We start from the raw sequence: 15,890 nt of genomic DNA, 5'->3' as shown, positions 1-15,890 counted from the left end.
CAGATAGCATAATAAAGTCAAACCATTAAATATATAAAACCTAAACAACAGATTTTAGGTGCCAAAGTGCCATCTTATTTTTATTTGGTCAGAATATTTAACAACATGGAAAAGTTAAGGTGTCTTCGTAGTCACAGTCACTCCTTCCAAAGATTCAATAGTAGAAACAACCAAACGCTGCTACAACACAGAATAAGCTGTCCTAGAAAACATAAAAAAGACAGAAAACAGAAATCCAGGATGTTAGTGCTAATGAGAAAGTAGGCCAACACAGGCAACTGAAATTAACACTATACTAGTGTTATATACTAGACCGTTGTTAATTTTCTTTTTAACTTTTTCTTGAATTTTTGGAAAATCTTGATACGTAACCCAAAAGACTTCAACATAGACAATCAAAGTTGAAATGATCTTTCTGCCTCAGCCTTCCAAGTGTAGGGATGACAGGTGTGACCCTCCATACCCTTCTTGTCAACTTTCAATTATGAAGATTTCTTCCTTTAAAAACAATGTTTCCAAGGAGCAGCTATAAACTTGTTTTCCTGAGGATACCTACAAGACTGCTTGCTAAAAGGTAAGTAGGGTAGGAGGGGAGTTGGAAGAATGGATTAATTGAGGCAGTCTATTTGCATGTATGGAAATGCCAGTGAAATCCATTATGTATAATTAACATGCACTAATCTAATATTTGAGGTTGAGGAAGGAGGACAGAGAGTGGGAGGTCAGCCTCTGTAATTACATATATATAGTTAATTATATAATTAATTATATATGTATAATTAATTATATGGTGTGATGGTGTATGGCTTTAATGCCAGCTCTCAGTATACAGAGGCAGGATCTGAGCTCGAGGCCAGCTTGGTCTACATAGAAAGTTCCAGGACAGCCAGGGTTATATAGTGAGACTCTTGTCTTAAAAAAAAAAAAAAAACAGCCGGGCAGTGGTCGTGCGCGCCTTTAATCCCAGCACTCTGGCAGCAGAGCCAGGCTGATCTCTGTGAGTTCGAGGCCAGCCTGGGCTACAGAGTAAGTTCCAGGAAAGACTCCAAAGGTACACAGAAAAACCCTGTCTCAAAAACAAAAACAAACAAACAACAACAACAAAAACCAGGCTGGAGAAATGGCTCAGTGGTGAAGAACTCTTACCGCTCTTGCAGAAGACCTAAACGGTTCCCTGCACCTACATCAGGTGGCTCATAGGGGATCAATCTGATACTCTCTTCTGACCTCTGGGGGCACCTCACATGAACATACCCACAACACACACACATATATATTTATATATACTTATATTATAAATATATATTTAAAAATAATTTTAAAGACAGACAATGAGGTAAAATAACGGAAGATAGATAAAGAATCAGATTTTTAAATTAATGTGAATGAAACTTTAGGTAATGCATATTCATTACCCAGAGCAAGGACTATAGAATACTATGTAATGGTATCATAATATGGACAGTAACAGCATATTATCATCCACTCTGGATAGAGAAGACAGCTTCCCACATGCTAGGCAAGCTCTTTGAACTTTTTTTTTTGGAGCTGAAGATCGAACCCAGGACCTTGTGCTTGCTAGGCAAGCGATCTACCACTGAGCTAAATCCCCAACCCCTGCTCTTTGAACTTTTTACTTTGTAACAGGATCCTCACTAAATTGCCCAGGCTTGTGGTGGTATTTTACTTATACTGAAATGTGATTTTAATTGTATGTTAATAAATAAAGTTGTCTGGGGGTCAGAGCTATTAGAGTCATAGCAAGTGTGTGGTGGCGGTGGCACACGCCTTTAAGGACCTGGAGGGCGGTACATTCAGGCAGTGACGAGGCAGTCACATGTTTGGGTTTACAACCAATGAGAAGGCAGAACAGGAAGACTTTAAAGACAGACACACAGGAAGTAGGTCCTTTTTGGAGAGCTCTCTTGGCTGGAGAGGATCCCTGAATCAGGAAGGGTGAGGCTCTTAGCTCTGACCTCTTGGCTTTCTTCTCTGAATTGGCTCTGTGTTTCTTATTTAATAAGACCGTTGGTTACATCTACACAGGCTAGTCTGGAATTCATTCTTTGCTAAGTGAATCTCCAACTGGAGATCCTCTTGCTTCAGCCTCTTGAGTGCCTGGAACTAGAGGCCTGCATCACCAGGCCCAGCTTTACTTGTTCATCTTTTAGCTTACAAATCACAAGTGCTTTGCAGAGCCCAGTTAAACTTGTTAACATTTTAAAGAACTTACTACAGGAGTTCTAGCTGACTTAGCAATTAATGGCTGTCATACAAACTTACTCCAGCCCGGTAGCAGTGAGAAAAACAAGCTGAACTCAAGTACCTAATTATCAGCCCGAAGCCAATCCTTTGGTGGGCAGCCTCCAGTTCCTTGGCTGGGTGTGTGTGTTCTAACAACAGCATATCTGTGGTGGAAGACTTGTTCGGGTTTTTTTTTTTAATTTGCATTTATTCACAGAGTGACACTTTGGTTTTGTTTGTGGGGTTTTACAGGGGTGGTTTTGGAGGGTTTTCAGATAGGGTCATATGTAGCCATAGCCTTGGACTTCTTACCCTCCTGTCTCCAGTTCCCAAGTGCTAAGATCAGAGGCATGTTCCACCACATCCACTTTAGAATGACACTTTTGTAAATCCTGGCAACTAGCAGGAGCATGTGGGAAACCATCTACAGACTGAGAATCACTGATCCAAACTTCAGCTTTTTGATCAGAATCTATTTGCAAAAGGCCCTGGCATCTATACTTTTAAAGAAGTTCCCTCAGTATTAGGAAGCCACACCCATCTCTGGAAAGCCTACTTTCTAATATTCATGATGCAATCTCAGAATAATCCAGTGATTTCCTTCAAGTCAATCAAAGTGACGCAGTTGGAAATGGAACCCCCTTCCTTGTCTACACAGTTCGATTTCTGTTCTGCTCTGCTAACTACGACTCTACTAATTACAACCTGGGAGGACTTTAGTATGGGGTGATTTCTGGAAGCAAGTATCAGTAAGTTACCTGGAACACACGCACCAATAACTTACCGATGTTTAAATGAAACCTTTTTGTGCTTGTTTGTTTTGGATGTCTTGTGTGTATGTATGTTTGCTGAATATTTTTTTTTTATTTTTGAAATGGTTCTCATGTAGCCCAGGCTAGCCAAGGATGACTTTGAAGTCCTGATCCTTCTGTCTATACAGCCTCCCCACCCCCAGGTGCTGGGAACATTGACATACACCATTATGCCCAGTTCAGCGAAAGTGATAGGGGAAAGAAAGGATAGATGGGGTACTTTCATATTCTGTATTATAAAACACATTTGCACTTCATATTGTAGAAGGGAATCTGCATATATGTGTGAGCACAATAAACCATTCATTGTTTTTGTTTGTTTGTTTTTGGAGACAAGGTCTATGTATTCCAGGCTGTACTGGAACTAGATTATAGACCAGGCTGGCCTTGATCTGCCTGCATCTGCCTTCTGAGTGCTGGGATTAAAGGTGGCCACTATAATGCCCAGTTAGTTGTCGTGTGTCTGTCCCGTTCCCCACCACCACCACCACCAGCTGAGGATCGAACCCAGGGCCTTGAGCTTGCTAGGCGAGCGCTCTACCACTGAGCTAAATCCCCAACCCTAGTTGTTCTTTAAAAAAAAAAAATCTATTATTTATGTGTTTGGGTGTTTTGCCTGAATTTATGTCTCTGCACAACATGCATGCAATGCCTGTTGAAGCCAGAAGAAGGTGATGGATCCCCTGGGACTAGTGTTACAAAAAGTCTCGAGCCACTATGTAAGGACGAGGAATTGAACCTGGGTCCTTTAGAAAAGCAGCCAATGCTCTTAACTGCTGAGCCATGTCTCTGTCCCCTAGAGGAGTATAAGGTTATTATCAACAGAAACTACTTTTATTCAGTATTGGAAGTTCCTGAGCCATATATCAACTGAATGAAGTAAGCATGTAAGGTATGTTAATGAGAGACACAGAAATCACGGATCTCCAAAACATGGCTGAGCACCTAATCAGAAGGGTAAGACTGAGCTCCAAAACGACTGACTGTCTTTGTCTCCTACCCAGTCCTGTTTCTCTCTGTATCATCTGCTCCTGAAGAGGAGATGCAAGACACACTTTTGAGGATGCTGATCTGCTATCGTCTCAGATTGCCAGCTCTCTGAAAAAGCAGAGATTCAATTCTGTTTCTGTTCAGGCACCTGTGAGCAGCCAGGCAGAAGGAGCTCTGGTTTTCCTTACTTCTTTTTTCACAGCTCCTTTATTTCTCTTTAGTTTTGAGAAGTGGTTTTAAGATAAAGTAGCTAATTTTATAATCAAAAGAAAGTCATCTTTGCTTATAGAATCTTCATCCAAATTCTTTTGTAGCTCAGTGAAGTGTGATATGTTCAAATGAACAGATAGTTTTAAACTAAGATAATTATTACCCTCATAACGATTATCAGGACTGGGTTTTTGGAACACAGTGATTTATGGAGGGGTGTGGTTTGAAAGAAAATGGCCCTCATAGTGAGCTGTGGCCTTGTTGGAGGAAGTGTGTCACTGTGGAGGCAGGCTCTGAGGTCTCTTTTGCTCAGTGTGACAGAGCCAACTTCCTGTTGCCTGTAAGATGTTGGACTCTGAGCTCCAGCACCACGGCTTGCCTGTACGCTGCCATTACCCCCCACCGTGATGCTAATGGGCTGGACTGCTAACCTGTTGTTTCCTTTGTAAGATTGCCGAGGTTGTCGTCTCTTCACAGCAATGGAAACCCTGACTAAGACAGGAGGTTAGGACAGCCAGTCTTCACTATCAGCTTGACTAAGTGTAGAGTCACCTCAGATACACTGCTGGCAAAGTCTGTGGGAGCATTTCTAGAGGGGGTTAACTGAGGAGCAAAGACCTGCCCTGAACACGGGCAAGTCCTCCTGCCGCAGTCCCTAACTGCCCCTGCGGCTGCCAGGCCCTGCTGCCAGGCCTCCCTCACAACAATGGACTCTACTGCCTGAACTGGAAGCCAGGCTCAACCTTTCCTCATTAAGTTGCTTCCTGTCAGGATTTGGTCTCAGCAATAAATAAAACAAGTAGCCAATATGGTGGATAAAGGTTTTGGTTTTGGGTTTTGGTTGGGTTTTTTTTTGTTGTTTGTTTGTTTGTTTGTTTGAGACAGGGTTTCTCTGTATGGCTCTGGTTGTCCTGGAACTTTCTCTGTAGACCAGGCTGGCCTCAAACTCAGAGATCCACCTGTTTCTCTCTGCCTCCTGAGTGCTGGGATTAAAAGTTTGTGCCACCACCATGTGGCATGCGCACAACTATGCTATTAGAAGCCACTTTATCATATTCCTGCTTTAAGTAGATGTGTCTATGAATTCTGCTTATATTTTTTTTCACAAATAAATAGTAAAATTTAAAATAAAACCACTGATGCTGGGCAGTGGTGGTGCACACCTTTTTTTTTTTTTTAAACCAGGCTGGCCTCGAACTCACAGAGGTCTGCCTGCCTCTGCCTCCAGAGTGCTGGGATTAAAGGCGTGTGCCACCATCACCTGGCTCAGTGCCGTACACCTTTGATCCCAGCACTAGGGAGGCAGAGGCAGGTGGATCCCTGAGTGCAAGGCCAGCCTGGTCTATAATTCCAGGATAGCCAGGGTTACACAGAGAAACCCTGTCTCAAAAAAACCACAAAAGTTTCAATAAAAGTACCTTATCCAGAAATCTAAGAGTGTGTCTCAAAAATACTACAGTATCCTCCTCCCTTTTATCAGTAAGCTGATAGACAGTGGCCATATGTCCCCAGATAGGAGAAAGGAGTTTCTCAAAGACTTACATTCATGAAGACATCATGGGTGTAATTGTCAGTGTCTGCATCCCAGAAACACCGAGCAGCCATGCTGAAATGCCAATGAAGATGGTCAGTAGTGCCCATCTGAACCATGCATCTGCAAGTTCACTCCCTATAATCTCACAAGCCCACGCTTCCAAACCCTCCCCTGGCACATGGAGAGAACTGTGTTTGTAAAGCAAAGTATGCTAGACAAGAAGGAAGGTCAGGAGTCACAGATGAGCCTGCTTGCAGCTAGAGGGGAGGCAGGCAGGGCTCTAGCCACCTCAGCACCCCAACTGGCTGCCTGACAACTACAGGGGTCAACCTCTCCAAGTCTCTGGTACTTGGAGTGGCCCTCCATTATAGATGACGTCAGCTAGGACACTTATGGGTGACTTTCAGTGGGCTCAATTCCTGCAGAACCATAGGAAAAGAGGTCTTGCAAAGGACCCAGCATAATACTTCATCCAGCCTGGTCATCTGTAGAAACCTATACAAGAAAGTGGCAACTCCAAGCTAGAATTCAGTTTTCTGACTAGACCAGCATTGGGAGGCTCAAACCCGTAAAACCAACATTTGGGAAGCTGTGGAAGGTTGCTACTGGAAAGGCCAGAGCAACAGAGTGAGACCTGATTCAAAAACAAACAAAAGCCAAGTACAGTCTTGCAAGCCTGTAATCCCAACACCTGGGAATCAGAGGCAGAAGATCTAGAGTTCAAGCTCATCCTCAGCCACAAAATGACTTTGAGGCCAGTCTGGGCTACAATGAGACCCTGTCTCAGAAAACAAAACAAAACTAGAATTTGAAAATACCCTTAGGGGCAGTAGGGCTATAAATACATTGTACTGTATTTATAACTAATAAAGCTAAATCGAAGAATAGTCTTTAGTTCCTATACTTAGGCATATAATGAAATTTTAGATAACGATCTTTCTTTCTTTCTTTCTTCCTTTCTTTTTTTTAAGACAGGGTGTCTCTATGGTTCTGGCTGTCCTGACACTCACTATGTAGACCAGGCTGGCCTCAAACTCACAGAGTCTCTTAGCTCCGCCTCCTGAGTGTTTGGCCCTATACCTATACAGTGTCTTGAAAGGATGGAGGAAGGAACTGGTGCAGCATGACATAAAATGAAGGTTAAAGGGTAACTCCTGAGAGCTGGTCCTCTCCTTCCACTAAGCTGAGTCCGCAGGGCAAACCTGGGTCATCAGGCTGGATGGCAGGTGCCTTTAACTGGTGAGCCGGCTCTCCAGCCTCCAGTACTGTTTGGAGGTTGGCCTGACTACATCTAACAAAGTCAACCCAAATCAGCCTAAGTTTCAAATACAAAACACTGTTCTGAAGACGCTTCTAGATTTGTGGGGGCTGAGACTTATAGTGAGGTGGTAGATCCCTTAATTCCTATGTGTAAGGCCTTAAGTCTAACATCCCCACCCCACAGACTGCAAACCAAATAATGTGGATTGTCAGGATGTCAGAGTCAGGCCCTGCGGACAAAGGGCTGCTAAGTAATGCTGGCACGCAAGCACATCCCAGTCCAGAGCATGCAACAGGAGTGTCATGACTAAGAGGTGACTCTAAGGACTTCAACCTTGGAACCCACCCAGACTGTCAGCCTTAGCACTCAGTTGCCAGAACCTCTTCAGTTCACAGCTGCATCTGTTAAACCGTCCTTCTCCTTCTTGCAAAGACAAAGGCTTACTGAATTATCTATCCACACAATGGATAACTCCCAAGGAACATGGGAGTTATATGACAGGAAAAACCATCTACTCACAATACTCCTTCACCCCTCTGTTCTCCAATCACTACTTGAACCACCATTTTATACCGGTCATATCCCAGTTCTAGAAAGGAAAAGAAAAGGAGGTTATCTCTATTCAAGTACGTAGTAAAATGACCTACAGAACACAGATTCTTCCAGAAACACGTAAGCACTCAGTCCATGGGTACTTACGGAGTACGCTAGTGAGATCAGAGGTCCAAGACCTAGAGATAAACCCTAGCTATCAAGTTACCGAGCAGTAAACCCTTAGCGCCTTACTTTCCCTTTAAATGTCTCCAGTCTGTTAAAGGGGGTGCTCTCAGCTGTTAGTCGTTGTAAGGTGAGCTGAGGTTCGGTATAATAACACACAAAGCTCCTAACCTAGTGCTGGTACATTAGGGTCTTTAGCGAACCTTGGCCCCTTTCTGAGATTACCCTTCAAGTTATAGAAATAAGAAAACATTCTTCTTGCCTTGGGGACCAGAGAGCTCATAACAGAACTCAAAGATAGACAAAAAATAACATTTATTTCAGGAGGGGCATGTACAAGGTGTACCAGTGCTGGGAGTTCTTCACTGTGTTGGGGGGAGCGGAGTGGGGGGGGCGCAAGATCAGAAAAAACTTCACAGAAAATGTGCTAAATAGTAGGAATTTGCCAGGTAAAGAGAGTCTTCATTCTATGGAGAGGGAATAACAAACACAATTGAGACTGGGGCTGGAGAGATGGCTCAGAGGTGCAGAGTGCTTGCTGCTCATGCAGAGGACCCGAGTGTGATCCTCAGCACTCACATCAGCAGCTCACAACCACCTCTATCTTCAACTCCAGGGAATCTGATGCCCCGTTCCACAGGCACACAGGCATAGAAATTAAAAAATAAAACTAGGTAGCTGGTGAGAATGGGATCTTCAGGAGACGTAGCTGTGCATTAAGGTGGGGAGGAAGAAAAGGAAGGAGGAGAAAGGAAAGAACTGCACGTGTAACCCAGCACTCAGGAGGCTGCAGGAAGAGGATTTCAAGGTCAGGATTCACGACAGCACAGTAAACTGGACAAACGACCTGAGGACCACAGATACTGTCCAGGGGCAGCGTCAACAAAATTCTTAGAAGAGAGCCCAGGTTGTTGTTGTGGTTGTTGTTGTTGTTGGTTTGTTTTGTTAGAACCATGAACTCTGTACAGCCCTTGCTGATCTCACACTCTTATTAACCTTCCTGCTTCAGCCTCCTGAGTGCTGTAACTACAGGTGGACACCACCACCCCGCTCTCCAAATTATTGTTTTAAGAACACTGCACCCTCACTGAGATTCCCCCTTCTCTCTGAATCCCTAACGGCACAGAAACATAAGTGGGACACTCAATGCTTAGCCCTGACATCATCATTCTGAAGGAGAAAAAAAAAGGCTTTTTTAAAGATTTATTTTTATGTAGATGATGGGTGTCTTGCCTGCAAGTATATATATGTAGCATGTACATGCCTGGTGCCCATGGAAGCCAGAAGAGAGCACTGGATCCACTGAAACTAGAGTCATGAACTACCATGTGAGTGCTGGGATCCGAACCCAGGTCCTCTGCAAAAGCAGCAAGTGCTCTCAATCACTGTGCCATTTTTCCAGCCCAAAATATTCTACTATAGTAAGAGAACTTCGAGAAGCTGCATTTAAATACGTAAAAATGCACTCAAGCGTATGAGGCAGGAGGATCACCCAGTGTTTGAAGCCAACCTGGACAGAGGAAGACCTATCTTGGAATAAAATAAAGAAATAAAGAAAAAATAAACTTACAGATATTTAGCATGAATGGGAAGTAACAGCTTGAGTAGGTGACACTAAGAACTGTTGCCTAGCCAGGCAGAGGCAGGCAGACCTCTGAGTTCGAGGCCAGCCTGGTCTACAGATTGAGTTCCAGAACAGCCAGGGCTACACAGAGAAACCCTGTCTTAAAAAACAAACAAAAGAGAATACTGCAAAGGGTAAGCTAATTGAATGCCTTCAAAGTATTCCCAACTGGTGAATTTCGTTCTCGATGTTATTTATAGTTGCACTTGACTCTGAGGCACTGGAGCACTCGTTCATTTCAGCAGGCTAAGCATGACTATTTCTGTGATATAGCAGCACAAATATTATAAATATGTGCCTAAAGTACTTTCTTTGGTAGTGAATTGAGTCCCTTAAAAGAAATGTCAATTAATATTAACTGTGTCATCAACACTGTACCCCAGTGTTTATTTCTACGACACGTGTACTTTCTTAACCTGCTGTTGCTAATAATGCCTCTTGTTTTCCATTGAGTGTATACACTCCAGAAGAAATGTAGTTTTATATTAATCATGTAAGTATTGCAATACTAAAGATACTGTGATTTTGTTGGTTTGTTTTTTGGTTTTGGTTTTTGGAGACAGGGTTTCTCTGTGTAGTTTTGGTGTCTGTCCTGGATCTTGCTCTGTAGCCCAGGCTGGCCTCGAACTCACAGAGATCCGCCTGGCTCTGCCTCCCGAGTGCTGGGAATAAAGACGTGCGCCACCACCGCCCAGCTGCCATTTTCATGTACTGGATGAAAATGGAATACTGTTTTCAGAACAAATCCTCCACTCTTACAGAGTGGCCTCAATGGAATAAAAATGGTGACATGTTACCAAATAAAATGAAAAGACAGGAAAAGATAAAAGGAGGTGAGCGCTGGGTTTGTGACTGTGACTCGACGGTACAACTCTTGCCTGGCACGCAGGAGGCCTTGAACTCCACCCCAGCAGTACAAAGGGGGATGGCACAGATAGAAGGAAGTCACTCTCTGATGGTGTGACATTAAAAATACGGCATGATGGCACATCCCTTTACTCCCAGCACTCATGTGACAGAGGCAGGTGAATCTCTATGAATTCCAGGCCAGCCTGGTCTACAGAGTGAGTTCCAGGCCAGCAGAGCTACACAGTGAGACCCTGTCTCAAAAGGTATTTGTTAGCAAGAGACAAAAGGACAAATTATATTATGCATATGTTTGGCTGAATAAGAAAAGCAGTTAAGCAGCCGGGCGGTGGTGGTGCACGCCTTTAATCCCAGCACTCGGAAGGCAGAGCCAGGCAGATCTCTGTGAGTTCGAGGCCAGCCTGGGCTACCAAGTGTGCTCCAGGACAGGTACCAAAACTACACAGAGAAACCCTGTCTGGAAAAACCAATAAATGAAAAAAAGAAAGGAAGAAAGGAAGAAAGGAAGAAAGGAAGAAAGGAAGAAAGAAAGAAAGAAAGAAAGAAAGAAAGAAAGAAAGAAAGAAAGAAAGAAAGAAAGAAAGAAAGAAAGAAAGAAAGAAAAGAAAAGCAGTTAAGGATTCAGCAAGAAGTGGGCCTGGGACAGCCTGGGAGGCACAGGACAGCCCGGGAGGGTACTCAATGCCAGACTGACAATCTATAGTGGGCCTGGGACAGCCTGGGAGGCACTGAACACCAGACTAAACAGTCTACAGGCTGGTGGGGAAAAACAAGCAGTAATTTTACAGGGGAAAGGAGGCCTTTCTGATTATCTAGGTTTCTTGGGCATTGGTTCCCTATGATGCTTTCATTCAAATCTTTCCTCTTTCCTACAGTCTGCAAAATCCCACCTGAGTAAAAGTCACCAAATAATTATAGAATTCTAGACACTGAAGAAAATTTTGTCGTTAATAGAATGCATAATTCATGTCCTGGGTTCAAAGATGGGGCAGGGTGCCAGATGGGCAGTGGTGGCCCATGCCTTTAATCCCAGCATTCAGGAGGCAGATCTCTGAGTTCAAGGCCAGCCTGGTCTACAGAGTGACTTCCAGGATAGCCAGGGAAACTCTGTCTCAAAAAAAAGGGGGGGGGGGGGGGAGACAAATGAGTAGAACTGGGTGTTTGAAGGGAACATCATTTCCAGCTAGAGCCCATGTTACCTTTTAGTTTATCTTTAATGAGTTCTGATAGATGTTTTGTGAGATGAGGCATTTCATCTGGAGAATATTCAGCACTTGCCAGTTCCTCCTTGAGCACGGCATGGATGCAGTCTTTAACCACAGAGGGTCTAAACCTAAGTCAAACAATTTGAGAATATCTAAATGTCAGCTCAGAACCCCAACGTGCCTTCACACATCAGCCTTTTTGTCATCAGTAACCTTAAAATACTGTATGTACCTGGGAGGTGGTGGCACACACCTTTAATCCCCAGCACTCGGGAGGCAGAGGCAGGCGGATCTCTGTGAGTTCGAGGCCAGCCTGGGCTACAGAGTGAGTTCCAGGACAGCCAGGGTTACACAGGGAAGCCCTGTCTTGAAAACCAAAACATAAATAAATAAATGAACTACTGTATCTAGGGTCTGGGGTGCAGCTCAGTGGTAAAGACTTGCCTCGCATGCCTGTGGCTCCGTTTTCAGTCCCTAGCGCCGCCCCCCGCCCAACACTGTCATTTACCGCTTTCCTTAAGCCCTTCTTTCTGTCTCACATTTATTCTGTGTCATGGCCTGTGTGTGGGAATCGGCTCTTTCCCTTCACTACCTAGGTCTCCAGGACTGAACTCAAGGCCATCAGGTTTGAAGTCGAGTGCCTTTACCAGCCGAGCCATCTCACTGGCCTGCTTAAGCTTTTTCTCGCTCTTGTTTTATGATTTTATTTATTTTTAGGCCTGTGTGGATGGATGGATGTGCACCACATGTAACACTTGGTGCCCTTGGAGTTACAAACAGTAGCATGCTGTCACGTGGGTGCTGGGAACCAAATCTGGCACTGCGCAGGAGCGGCAAACACTGTTAATCACTCGCCAGCCCCTGCTTATGCTCTTTCCATCTTTCATAAAACACTAAGCCTCTCTTCAGACAAGTCTCATATGAACTCACAGGATCGTTGGTACATATGTTACTAACCCCGTTCTGCACTGTTCACAAGAGAAACACAGTTCAGTGCCATTCTATACATTTAGAACATTTCCTGAGGTAACTGAACATACATTTTTATATATCCATGGGAAACTGCTGCATGAAGTTGCTATCACATATAGTAGGACTAGCTCTACCTTTAAAAAAAAAAAAGATTTACTTATATTTTATGTTTATGGTGTTTTGTTTGCATGTATGTCTGTAGAGGCCAGAAGATAGCATCTGATCCTCTGGAACCATAGTTACAGGTGGTTGAAAGCTGCCATGTGGGTGCTGGGAACTGAACCCTAGTCCCAGCCCTCTGGAGTAGCCAGTGCTCTAAACCACTGAGACATATCTCCAGCCCTTCACCTTAGTTTCTGAGGCAGGGTCTCTCACTAGGACTTGCAGGAAAGGCTGGGATGGCCAGGGAGTTCCAGAGTCCATTTCTCCAATACTGAGATCAAATTTCCACCACTGGGATCACAAGATGCAATGCTCTTTAACGGGTGCAGGAATTGTTATTTTGTCTTTTTTTTTTTTTTCAGAGCTGACGACTGAACCCAGGGCCTCGTGCTTGCTAGGCAAGCGCTCTACCACTGAGCTAAATCCCCAACCCCGGGTGCAAGAATTGAGCTCAGGACTTTATGCTTTCAGAGCAAGCACATGACAGACAGAACTATCTCTACAGTACTCCACCAATCTACAACCCCTCCGAGAATTAAAAAAAAAAAAAGGCCGGGCGGTGGTGGCGCACGCCTTTAATCCCAGCACTCGGGAGGCAGAGCCAGGCGGATCTCTGTGAGTTTGAGGCCAGCCTGGGCTACCAAGTGAGTCCCAGGAGAGGCGCAAAGCTACAGAGAAACCCTGTCTCGAAAAAAAAAAAAAAAAAAAAAAAAAAAAATCCTCTCTTAGGCCCAGTGAGATGGCGTAGCTGGTAAAGACCCTTGCAGCCAAGCCTGACGACCTAAATTTAATCTCAGGACGCACATAATGGAAGAACAGAACAGAACAAATTCCCACAAGTTGCCCTCTGACCACAAGTGCACAGTAGCATGCGTGCACCCTACACACAACCCTTTTTCTTTTGTAAGATGAAGTTAGTGATGGATCCTACAGGCTTAACTGACCGCCCTCTTCTAGCAACCAATTGGGGTGGCGGTCGATGCTATACGGGAGGGGCTCTGTATAGACGCTGCACAAGTCCCGCGCCAGAAGTAAACGTATCCCGGTACAGGTGAGCAGGCGGTAACTCTCGGAGTACCGCCTCCAAGTTCATTGCTTCCAGCCTCTCTCTCTTTTTCCTGTCCCCGGTGCGCACCCACTAACGCCCCCGAGAGGTCAACCTCTCCTACGCGCTAATCTAGGGCTCCCCGGAAGACCTGCCAATCCACAGCAGCGCTCGCCTCGCCCAGCCCCGCCCCTCTCCGCGTCTCCTAGGCGACGCTCGATAGCCGGAGCCCGACTCCTGACCAACGTCGCCCGCCGTGCCCGGTCCGCTACGCGCCTTTGCTGAAAAATGGGCCTCAGAATATAGGTGTTCTCGGGCTCCCCCGAGCTCCTGTCGGCATCGAACAAGCCCTCGGCGCCGCCGACCGATAAGGACGGGCCGCGTGTGGACGCGGCCATAATCGGGCGTCTGAATCCAGAGGATCTCTAGAGCTAGGCCCGGGCGGTTGCTGCGGCCCCCCAGGTCCCGAAGCGCGTCTCCAGAGCAACGGGTCGCTCACGTGACATGCCACAGCCCCCGCCCCCTCTCTGCGCCTGCGCACTGGCTGCGTCTGAGAGTCGTTAAGGCATCTACCACCCTCTTGCAGCCAGCGAGCCGCCGGACCAAACCCAGCCCAACTTCCTTTTGTTTCCTCTGTTCCTGTTTTTTCTTTTTTTGAGACAGGGTGCATGTAGCTCAGAGTGGCCTCGAATTCGCTAGTAGCCGAAGGTGCCCCTGAACTCCGACCTCGACTTCCCCCGGTTTGCGATAACGGGGATGCAACAACGTGCCAAATTTTATTCTGGAGCTAGAACTCTACCGAGTCACATCCATGCACACTGTCCCTTCTGGTTTTTGACAATTTGTGAATTAAAAGGAGACATAAGTAGAATGCATATATATGATTTTTGTTTTGTTTTCTGAGGCAAGTTTTTTTTTAATTGAATTTTTTATACACTATATTCTTATGCTTTTTCCCCACCCACTAGGTCCTGCCCACCTCCCTGTCAGATCCGAAGGAAACTCTAATTCTCTGAACTCCAAAGGGCAGCCCAAATATCCAGAAACGAGCTCAAGCTGGACTATAGGAATTCTGGCTGTGAGATAAAAGCCAGCATTCCTCAGGAACTTGTGAAACCGGTTCCCTTACCTCTGGCAGAAAGGACATGTCTTCCCAGGCTTTTATCAGCTTATCAAAGTGTATACTGGCCACCAGGCTCCCTCACAGATAGCTCTGGCCACATCCAGTCTCCTGGCCATGTTCAGTCCACATCTTTCTCTCTGCTCTGGACTCTTTCAAATGCCTCTGGCTGTTCTCTCATATCTATAATAAAGACCTTAATCACGGCATGTTCGCAATTTCTTTACTGTCTCCCTTGAAAACACTTCCCACCTCACCCTCAATTCAAGGCCCTTTCTCTTAAAAAAAAAAAAAAAAAAGCCGAGTGTGGTGACACATGCCTTTAATTTCAGCATTCTGGAGGCAGAGGCAGGCAGATCTAGGAGTTTGTGGCCAGCCTGTTCTAGAGAGGGAGGGTAGGTTGATAAGATATACCCCAAACAAAGCAAAACGAAGCAGAAAGTATACCCAAATGCCATTGATTTCTGTGTAAACTGATGCCACGACTGCTCCATGATACGGTTAAGGTTTTCACTGTAGATAGAAGAGAACAGCCAGAGACATCTGAAAGCGTCTAGAGCAGAGAGAGAAAGAAGATGGTCAGCAGACTGGGCATGACAAGGCTACCCGAGAGAGGGGAGATCATCGGGACAGGGATAGAGAAATGTGGTGGGAGAAGCAGGAGCAGAGACAAGACAGCAAGAATACCAGGGTTATAAGGAGAAGGAGTAGCTGGGGCAGGGAAGCCCATGAGATGGAGGGGATTTAGGGAAGGGGAGGAAGGGAGAAGGGCTAGGATGCCAGCGTAGACTTTGAAATATGTAACAGGTACTTGTGATGCTGAGGGAGCCTGGAGGCCAGCGTGGGTTTTGATATGCTGATCGGCCCCACAGGTAACCATATGCCCCTTCTGCTAGAGATAAGGGGAATGCCTTCTTTTGGCCAAAGGGAACCAGTTTTACAAGTTCCTTAGGAATGCTGGCTTTTATCTAACTTCCAGAAATCCTCCTATAGTCCATGGTAAGCTTGTTTCTGGATATTTGGACTGACTTTTGGAGTTTGGGGAACTGGAGTTTCCTTTGGGCGTGACACGTTCATTTTGTGATGACCAACTATTCCTGGGCATGGAGTCTACCCTGCAGTGTGTT

At 45.3% G+C, this 15,890-nt stretch overlaps 1 protein-coding gene across 1 annotated transcript; it reads right to left on the bottom strand.

The window, feature by feature from the left end:
- Positions 1-52: 52 nt before the first annotated feature.
- Positions 53-14,138, bottom strand: Dynlt2b (dynein light chain Tctex-type 2B). The gene is made up of 5 exons (XM_052740505.1): positions 13,920-14,138; positions 11,459-11,592; positions 7,571-7,640; positions 5,799-5,862; positions 53-202 (listed from the first exon to the last, which is right to left on the bottom strand). The coding sequence occupies exons 1-5, from the start codon at positions 14,039-14,041 to the stop codon at positions 155-157; spliced, it is 438 nt and encodes a 145-aa protein (XP_052596465.1). The 5' UTR covers positions 14,042-14,138; the 3' UTR covers positions 53-154.
- Positions 14,139-15,890: the final 1,752 nt, after the last annotated feature.

This window comes from Peromyscus californicus, unplaced genomic scaffold (assembly GCF_007827085.1).
Source record: "Peromyscus californicus insignis strain IS unplaced genomic scaffold, ASM782708v3 Scaffold_16__1_contigs__length_79575227, whole genome shotgun sequence".
In the NCBI taxonomy this organism is placed as follows: Eukaryota; Metazoa; Chordata; class Mammalia; order Rodentia; family Cricetidae; genus Peromyscus; species Peromyscus californicus.
The sequence above is the reverse complement of the archived record's forward strand: the minus strand, read 5'-3'. Positions and strand labels throughout refer to the sequence as shown.